The sequence below is a fragment of the Pithys albifrons genome, chromosome 1, assembly GCF_047495875.1.
Source record: "Pithys albifrons albifrons isolate INPA30051 chromosome 1, PitAlb_v1, whole genome shotgun sequence".
NCBI lineage: Eukaryota > Metazoa > Chordata > Aves > Passeriformes > Thamnophilidae > Pithys > Pithys albifrons.
Genome location: NC_092458.1, coordinates 34,795,765 through 34,805,698, shown reverse-complemented (window position 1 = coordinate 34,805,698; position 9,934 = coordinate 34,795,765). Strand labels below are relative to the sequence as shown.

At 43.6% G+C, this 9,934-nt stretch overlaps 1 protein-coding gene and 1 non-coding gene across 3 annotated transcripts in view; both read left to right on the top strand.

The window, feature by feature from the left end:
- The first annotated feature begins 2,397 nt into the window (after positions 1 to 2,397).
- Positions 2,398 to 2,470, top strand: TRNAW-CCA (transfer RNA tryptophan (anticodon CCA)). The gene has a single exon. It is a non-coding gene; the product is annotated as a tRNA-Trp (tRNA).
- Positions 2,471 to 4,334: 1,864 nt separating this feature from the next.
- The window catches only part of HS6ST3 (heparan sulfate 6-O-sulfotransferase 3), a 299,952-nt gene continuing 294,352 nt past the window's right edge, over positions 4,335 to 9,934 (top strand). Inside the window, exon 1 of one of the 2 annotated variants that reach the window (XM_071570445.1) lies at positions 4,335 to 4,834. In XM_071570445.1, coding sequence (XP_071426546.1) covers positions 4,335 to 4,834 — 500 coding nt within the window. Of the gene's footprint in view, positions 4,868 to 9,934 lie in introns of both variants that reach the window. The other variant, XM_071570437.1, reaches the window with a different exon arrangement.

The following is a 9,934-nucleotide window of genomic DNA, read 5'->3' as shown; positions in this document are numbered from 1 at the left end:
GCAAAAAGTAACAAGCCTCATGATGAACTGCAATTTTACAAGAAGGACTGGTGGCAGAATGATACATAAAGTGCTTCAAAAGGAAGAATACGGCTCTCAATGTGCCATTGAAATTAAAGTTTGGTAACTGCACATAGTAAAATTTAATCTGACAAAAATAAGGGAGGCTTATACTGTAAATATTAAAACAGATTCATCCCAGAGAGATGACTGAAGTTAGTGTGCATTTATTAATTTAACAATTTGTATCCTCATGACAAGGGAAACACCTGGGACTTTCTGCATAATGAAAAATTGGTTTATTGGAAATCTCAAATGGCTACAAGCGTTGAAACAGCTCAGGTCAAACAGTGATAAATAATTTAAAGAATGCAGTACAAGGTAGGTGTCACTTTAATTTTACATTAACAGATCTATTAGATGTTAACCTTGTCAGACAGGTAATTGCTAAATGAAATCATGCTTTTGCCTCATAATCTCATTTGCTTACTCATGCATTTTGTACAAACCTTGATGTTGGCACTGACACTGTTTCACATGCCCATTGCTTCAGATTAGCAAATACGTTATCATTCTTTAAAATAAATCATTAAGTATGACATTTTTTTATTTTTAGCAACTCAAAAAATGTGTTGGGTGTTACGTAGGAATTTGCAAGGAGAAGCCACATATTGTGTTGGAATTATAAAAACAATTTTCTGTGCACGTTTTTACTTGTCAGCATGTCTCTGGTAGAAATGACAGTAAAGCTGGAATGTAAATTTTAACAGGTGAAGATATTCTGCCTGAATTGTCAAGCACAATAGGTAATTTAAGGATTATTTTATTGGAATGCTTGATGAACTCTGAGATATCTGCTGACAGCATAGGATCTTGGAAAATTATGATGTTAGAAATAAAAGTATCTCAATCCTTTTAAAAAGTAATTGTTTTATTTTTAAATAATAGAATCACAGAATGGCCTGGGTTGGAAAGGACCTTAGAGACCATCTAGTTCCAGTCCCCCTCCCATTGTCAGAGGCACCTTTCACTAAACCTGTATCATTGTATCATTGATGCTAAGGAGTTACAGCCATGGACTTCTAAAGAAGCTAAATGATTTTATTAAAATTTAATACAATGGGACCTTACACAGTAATGTGGACCTCTATAAAGAGAACATAAACTACTTACAAATGAAGACACTACATTTTCTGTGCAGGGATACTTAGCATCTGATGAGACCAGGTTCACTCTGGAGAACCCCCAGCTGCTATTCAAACCAGGGCCACATTCAAAATAACTTGGGGTGTATCTGCACACTCTGTCTACAGTTGGGAAGACCTGGGTCGTGTTTCTGTGGGTTGTGTCTCTGCATAAAGCATGGTCCACAGACTGTTATTAAAGATATTAGAATTCATAAGTAAAAGCCTGTCTTTGAAAGCTGCATAAACACATTGATTCATGTGGCACAGCAAGTACTTTTTTGCTAGTTTCAGGAAAAGGAGAGCTTTTTAAAAGTCAAGTTTTTCATCTAAACCTCATTATAATTATTTTTACTTCTCTTGTACATAATTTCCATTAATTTTTTTTGCCAGTCTTCATGAATCAGTAACTGTCTTGAGTCAGTTTAAACTAACAAAAATTTAAAATTTAGTATTTCTCTGTTTAGCAACTTTAGCTTTGAGCTCCTTTTCATGGAGATGAAGGTACAGTGTCATCAGTCTGGTATTAAATGAGAAAATGAGAAAATCTTAAATTATAATAGCATGTCTGTATCTTACTAAAAGCATCATGAGCGATAATTCAATCTAAATATTTTAGCAGTGTTTTACTTCAAATATGAATTTACCTGTATTGCTTGTTAGGTAATGAATAGGCTGAGGTGAGAACAAAATGCTTCTGTATCTTACATGTATAAATATTTAAATTTCTCTGGAACAGGCTTCCTGTCATCTAGTGAAAGAGGGAAGTTAAGAGGTGATCTCATAAGTCCGCAATCGGGAGGCACATGCAGTCTGAAAGGAAGTGAGCATGGTGGTGGCCAAAGCCGAGAAGAGAGTCTGGTCTCCCTAGAGAGAAGATGGGTGCTCTGCCGCTTGTGCTGGCAAACAACATGGTGATTTTCCCAGGCAAAATTGCTGGTTTATATTTTGATAAGAGCCAGTGTGTGCACACCTCTTGTTATTAGAGGAGGAAGCATGAAGATGTCTATTTGACACCAGACTCTTCCAAAGGACAAAGGGACTGGACATCCAGTACTGTGCTGTGTGGCTACACAAAAGTGAATTTCACCAGGTAACCCATGGCCCCCTTCTTATAAAATTTCACAGAAGATAGAAGTAGATCATTGCTTTTCATGTTTTGGCAAGACCCAAAATATGTCAATCTCAGACTTTTACTGGTGTAATAAGGGACGGTCCCATGGTGTAATGGAGAGCACTTTGGACTCCAAATCCCAAGGTCCTGAGTTCGAGTCTCAGTGGGACCATCCCCTGGCAGTTCAATGCCTCCCTGCCATCCCATCCTGTCAGATCTTGGATGCTCAGCAGGGTCAGCCCCGGTTAGTACCGGGTACTGTGACAGTCCTGAGGACTTCACTGTCACTGTCCAAGCTCGCTCGGCCGTGGCAGATGGACCTCAGGACTTAAACGGTGGGGCCAGTTCTGCGCACGCTGTGCCTCACCTAAAACATCCACTGTGCAGACTGGAAGAGCACACCCACGTGGGGAGAGCCCTGCCCAAATCTGCGTTCATCAAGTCTGCACATACATACATACTGGTGTAATACTGTAACACTGTTGTGTGGCATTGGAAGTGTGCATGTGTGTGTGGTGTATTTGCCTGTTTGAAGGTGGATGGTGTAGGCTGTTATTCTTGGGGACATCTTGCAACATTTACAATTTTAGATCATTTTCTGATAATTTCTTTTGTTTCTGGCAAGCTTCAATGGGAGCACATACTCTAAGTCCAAGTATTCTGGTGTTCCATATAAAAATCTGCAGCCTAAAATGCGTTAGTCTATTTTTGTAAGTTCTAAAGTTAAATGGTCCCATGGGAAGGCACTGCTCTTCTGTTATCAGCCTTCCAGAGGTGAAGTTGTCTTTAGAGTTGAGCAGGAAAGTTGCTTTAGCACTGTCAGATATCTAATTAATCCCTCAGTAAATAAGGCATTCTGTAATTAAATAACCAAGATGTGCAATCAGTTCTAACACAAAATGCTTTGCATATTAATATATTATAATACAGGAGCTGCATGAGGCTTGTTTTTGGATATGAAGTGGTTGTAACAGACTTTTAAAATTATGAGAACTCATTGCAGGCAAAACAGTGTGTTGGGTTTTTTGGGGTTTTTTTGGCAAAACTCAGCTAAGGGAGACCTGTGAGCTAAAGATTTGAGTGTCTATTAAAGATAATTCTCAATAGGGAAAGCAACAGTTTCAGGCTGTGTATTGTTGTAAATATGTGAAAGGGGTTGAAAGATGAACTTTTGAAATTTTAATAGAGCAGCTGCTGGGGAACGATGTTAGCACCTCGAGGTTCAGCAAAGTCAGTTCAGTACGTGGGACTTTGTGCTGTGAAGATCGCAAGAACCAGAAGCACCGCGGGCAGATCAGTTGTAATCTACAATTAATTAGTTAGTCTGCGGGCTGGTCGGTGCGGTCCGAGCTGCTTGTAGTAAACACTCAGGATTATAAATGCGGGCTTGAAATCGCGCACGGTACAAACCTCCCCCTCCCTAAGCAAAAGCAGCGGGATGCGGAGGAATTTAACAGCGCCCCGCTCACCTGGCGGCGCCCCGGCCCATCTCATTGGCTGCCGCCTGCCCCGCCCCCGGCGCCTCATTGGCTGCCGCTGCCGCCCACCTGCGCCGTACCTGGCGGGGCGCGAGGAGCGACGCCCCCGCCTCCACCGCAGTGGCCGCCCGCGCTCATTGGCGGCAGTGCCGGCGTGCTGCACCCGCCCATTGGCTGCTCGAGCGGCCGGCTTTGCCACGATTGGCTAGCGGCCGGGGGCGGGGCGCGCCCGCCGGAGCCGGGCGGTGTGTTCGGGCTGCGGAGTTGCCGCCGGAGCGAGGTTGCCATCGGGAGCTGCTGCCGCCGTCGGGCAGCGCGTCCCGGGGACGGCGCTCGGCGCCTTCGCCCCTTGCGCGGGGAGCGGGAGCGGGATGGCCGCCTCGGGCGGGATGTGGCGCGGCGCGCTGGGCTGAGCGGGGCGACCCGCGGCCGCCCGCCAGGACCATGTCGTCGGGGAGGGAGCCGGGCGCCCCTCGGCTGCGGGATCCGAGCGGGGCGGCCGCCCCGGCAGCGCCCGGCAGCGCCTGAGCCCGCACCGCGCTGCCCCCGCGCCCCGCCATGGACGAGCGCTCCAACAGGTGGCTGCTGCCGCCGCTGCTGGCGCTGCTCTTCCTGCTCATCGTCTACCAGTACGTGTCGCCCGCCTGCCCCGGCGCCGCCTGCCCCCGCCGCCCGCCGGGCTCCGCCGCCGGCCGCGGGGGGGGCCCGGCGGAGCAGGAGGAGGAGGAGGAGGCGGCGGCGCTGCCGCGGCTGTCGGCCAAGTTCCCGTTCGCACGGGGGGAGCTGTGCCGCCGGGTGCGGTTCGACATGCGGGGCCGCGATGTGATCGTCTTCCTCCACATCCAGAAGACGGGCGGCACCACCTTCGGGCGGCACTTGGTGCGCAACATCCACCTGGAGCAGCCCTGCTACTGCCGGGCCGGGCAGAAGAAGTGCGCCTGCCACCGCCCGGGCGGCGACAAGGACACCTGGCTCTTCTCCCGCTTCTCCACCGGCTGGAGCTGCGGACTGCACGCCGACTGGACCGAGCTCACCAGCTGCGTGCCCGCCGCCATGGAGCGCCGCGGATGCACCGGCAACCGCACCCTCAGGTCAGTGCCTGATTTCCAGATACCTGCTCGAAATCAGATCCTGCCTTTCGGGTCCTGCTCCCCGGCAGCTGGGAGAGCACTGTCTGCCCCCTTCTTCATTAAGAAGTGAACAGTGGCGAAACAAAGGCTTATATTCTGGCAGAGGTTCTAGTTTGGGGTTTGGGCTGTTGCCCTCTGTGTGTTACCTGTGATGCTTGCCCTGCGCCTCGAATTCGTGCGGATTCCGCGTAGCACGCAGCTGCCTTTGGTACAGATGAGCGAAACTCCGCTCGTTTTCCTGCAAGTTGCTCCTATCTATTTGTCCTTTAGAAAGTTGTTTTAAACAAAACGCTACACTCTTCTGCAGTAACTAGAGTGCCTCTGCAGAATCTGATGGATCGTTGCAGCTGCTGAATGATGTAACTAGTGGAGTTTCCAGAAGCCCTTAACTCTTCCCCGTGTTTCTTGGTGATAGATAAGCTGCTTCTCTGCCTCCCGCGATGTGCTGACCGCTCGCTGGGTGTAAGGAGATCATGAGTGCCAGGCGCTGTGCAGGGAACGCAGTACTAGCAAAAATCTCACTGTTACTGTCCCTTTGATGATCTGATGACAGTGGAAAATGGAACTTTGTGTGCATGCTGCCTCTCTGCATATTATATCCTGGTTTTGTTGGGTCTTGTGAAAGGTCTTATTTGTTTTAAACATGTAAAAACTGTCAGATGGGCGATCTCTCACGATAAGAGATGGGTCCAGGTGGTTCAGTAAATTTTGGGGTTTGTTCTGATTTATTTACTGTTCAGTCAGATTTTTCAGGCTAGTATTAGATCCTGTCTTTATTGCTATGATAGATTTTGATTGTCTGTTAAGGAGTTATAAGCTGAATTCGCTCTTAAACCTCTGCACTTTAATAATTGTAACTTCAATATGTATAAAATATTTAGGAAAATTACCTTTTTAAAAAGTTATATGGTTTGGCACATACCTTATGTTTTTTCATTTTAGTATCCATCTTGATTTTATGAGTCCACAAACTTTAAATTTTCAGTAGAACCACTCACACATTGTGCTTTGTGTCTTTGCCGTATTATTAGAAGCGTGCATCTAAGTCTTTTTTCAATGTCTGAATGGAGAATTGAGGAAGACTATATGCCTAAAATAGGCCAGAAACTAGCATATGAGTCTAATGTAAAGCATACCGATTATTTTTAGTCATCCTTTAAAGCTTCTAAATGTATTTGAGGCACTGGACTTCCTTGAATAACTCAGCTTTTCTCTTCTGCCTTCTGGCTACGGTGTCAGAAAATTAGGCTAAATTGGTTAAATACCTGACAATGGATTTTCTTTGTGGCTAGAGGGACAAATTATTTTATGAATTTGATATTAAGGTGTTTGATTTCTTGTGTCATATATATGATGCAGTGAAGATATTAAGTGTATTTTAGAATTTTTTATTCCTTTGTTTCTCCACATAGGGGGTGTTAGTATAGCCTTTCAGATCTCTGTATATGTGGTCTGTCTTTTATTACGTGAAGGGAGTGAGGATATATAGTGTATATCTCCATATTCTGAAAATTTCTTTTTTAGAGGGCTACTAATAGTATAACTTAGATTAAGTCCTACCTTTTAAACACAGATCTTCAGAAGATTTAATGAGGAGATTATAATTAGAATCCATGGGGGAATGGGCTAGCTGGGAGGCAAAGAAGGGAGTGGCTAATGGTCCTAAAGGTCCTAGAAGATGTGTGAAGCTCAGTCTCTCTTCACCCTGCGTCTTTGTCTTTCATAAACAGTGTGTTTAAAGATGTTTTACTTCTAAATCTTGTTAGGCTGTTGAAGAGCGTTTGTCTTGTCTTTTCCTGTTTCTCATGTTGAAGTTTTGAAGTTACAGGACCCAAGAAGGAACATGGGGCAGGAACTGCTGCTGTGCCCCAGAAATTTGAACTTCTTTAAGCCCTAGTGCCAGCATGGACTTTTTGTGTGAATTAATGGTATGGTGTGCTTTGTCTCAGCTTAGGTAGTTCAATATGAAAAGTTGGCTGTTGTCAATGTATTGAATGCTATTGTTAATTTGTAGAATTCCCTTTTTGTCTTCAAACGTTTGCATATGTTTTAATTTTCAGAATGTGAGGTGTTGTGCTGAAATACCTGCTTACGTGTTTACAGGACCAGCTAATTAGTTTTTCATACAATTGTAGCTCCACTTTTTCCACACTTGCTATATGGTTAGTGAGAATCTTGCTATCTGGTTAGTGAGGATATTGAGAAGGGTATGGAGCTGATGCAGTTTTAAATTAAATTCTTGTTAATGTAGTTTTTAGATCAACATTGCAAACAATATTATCAAAGCAGAAGGATTTTTTTCCCTTTTCCCTATTTTTAAGAAACAATCTTTTTTGTATTTGCTTTGCCCTCCCCTCACTGAAAATCACTGAAGTTGGTGAGGCTTGTGTTCAGCTCCACTGCCAGAACTTGTCTTTCTTTCAGAGGTGCCAAGAAGCTGAGACTGTGGAGTGTTAGCCAGCATTGCTTGCAGAAAGAAAGGGAAAAGAAATGTTGTTAGATGTCTAACATGGGATGCCAGGGAAGAGTTGGTGTCAAGTGTGAGTGAGTGACCTTAGGCTGCCTCTGTAGAGAGTGGGGAGAAAGAGAATAATACAGGCAGTCCTTTGGAGGGTCTAAGACATGGCTGAGATCTGATGAGTTATCTTCTGGAGGTGCAGTTGCTCTTGCATTCACTGATAACATGGGAAGACTAAAATTGTGAAGTGAGATTTGTTGTCTAAAACTAGATGAGAAGAGTTCCACATCTAATTTTGCAGAAACATTGTCCAAACTGATTGTCTGCCTCTGTTATATTAACAGGTAAAACTTGGTGTGTGAGGCAGGGCTTGCTTTGCCTCTCTGCTTTATATATGAGGGATTGAGAGGGGACCTTTGAGGTTCCAGTCAAGGCACATTTCTCCCTTGATGCAATATAATTAATAATTATTCATTATTATTTCTTACAAGTCTTATTAAACTAGGTAGGCAGTCTTTTAAACTACACACTCCAAAGAACACTCTATTGAAACTGTTGTCTAATTTTCTAATATGTAACAGTGAAATCGTTCAAATTATGTAAACCCCATAAACTTTATTATCTCTGCAGTTTAGTCTTTGAAACTATTGATTTTCATTAATTTGGTTCCATTGTATTCTCCAATCACTCATTTCTGTTTAACTTACTGTGTGCTTCATTATGCTGTGGAAGTGTAAATCAACAGTAAACCCATGAGTCATGGAATGAGGAGAGTTGAATAGAAACTCTCAGGAGAATTCCTTTTTCTTCTTATGCAATCCTTTATTTGACTATTGAGTATTTTTAAACCTCTAGCAATAACAGAGCATAAGATAGACTAATGTTTGCCAGTGTGATAACTATGATCATCCCAAAAATGTAAGAATGTTAATTGAAAATTGAGACTATGGTGAATGTGCAGAGAAGAGAATAAAATGTCACAAATGTTTAAACTGGAAAAAAGCTCAAATTCTTTACTTTGCCATTGTATCTTCTACTAAAATGATTGTTGGAGTCAGCAAATTCTATATAATTTATATTTATAAATGTAAGTATGGCAATTTAAAAGTAAACTGGTGGAAGAAATGAACCTGACTCAAGAAAGGTTACAAGTCAGAGGTTAGAGCTTACTAAAAAGGTTACAATAAATACAGTTATACAGAGAAGACTGGTTTTGAACCCATAAAGAGACATGTATAATGCAGCACCCTGGGACACACACAGAATGGTGTTCATTTGCCCCTGTGCCGAGCATCACATTGTCTCCCTGAGTGCAAAGTAAAAGGAAAGGAAACCTGTTGGTGAGGATGCTGTTCACATTTCTGTCAAAGCAATGATTGCAGTCTTGTCAGGAATGGCAGTCGCAGTCCTGCTGAGGTTCTGATCTTCCTCTGGATGTGACAAGTGGTACTAGAAGTCCCAAACCCCAAAGATTATATATGCTCAGGTTCAGGTGGGAATGCCCAGTACCTCCCCCCCCAGGGCAGGGAGTTTCACAATTGGTAATTTAACTTTGTGAGTTGTAGGGAAAAATTTGAACTTAGAAGTTTATGTGCACAACCCAGGCCATGGAAAGGGAAACAGGGCCCCTGCATCTTTAAGCCTGCTTCAAGAAGAGCAGTAAACAATAGAAAGAATGCGACAGCTGTTAGGAGAAGCAGGTAAACACATTGATACAGAAGGGCATAGCTTTGAGAAAAGTACCAATCCCGTTGCGTGGTAAACCAAGCGCACCCTAGCCATTGACCAATGATATTCCTGTACTATTTGTGGGCTCAGAAAGTATGCGATATGTGTGTGTGTGTAATGTAAACAATAAATCAGAGCACTGATGATACTTCTATGAAGGCAACGTCTTTGACTCTGGCACCCAAACCCTCGGGAGCTCAAAAAATATCGACATTTTTTATTTTAGTGAATCATAAGTCATGGGATATTTTTGGAATCTTTGATGGTCTAGGTCATTTCAGCTGCCTATTATGCAAGTCCATTATGTCTCGTTAGCAGAAATGACCCCTTCATGCTGGGTGTGAAGGTGCTAATGCCTGCCCAGAGGGGAGTTACCACAACTGAGTCACTGATGTGAAGACAAAGAAACACTCCCCTGCCTTACAGTGTTCTTTAACACCCAGCTTGTAGCCTGAGGGGTCAGGTATGCCCTGGGCAGCTGCTGCAAATGAACCAATATTAACAGTTAATCAGAAATTATGTAGAGGGTGTACAATACATGGTTTTGATTATACCCATAGTGATAAACTGTTCCCAGCCCCTGTAACTAGGCCAATAAGGAACAACAAGGATGAAACAATTTTCTATGGTCCTGCTACTGACTATGGGTTTTTCCTTCCTTAACTGTCTCTACTGCTGGATGCTTGAAAATAACTGTGGTAATCTGCTCAAGGGTTTCATTGTCCTTAGAACTGGAAAGTAATGGTGTTTCCCTCAAGTGCTTAGTGTTGTTAACTTCAATTTTAAACTCGTTACATCTTCTGTCTTTTGACAACTGAGAATAAATCGATCCCCTTTTCTCT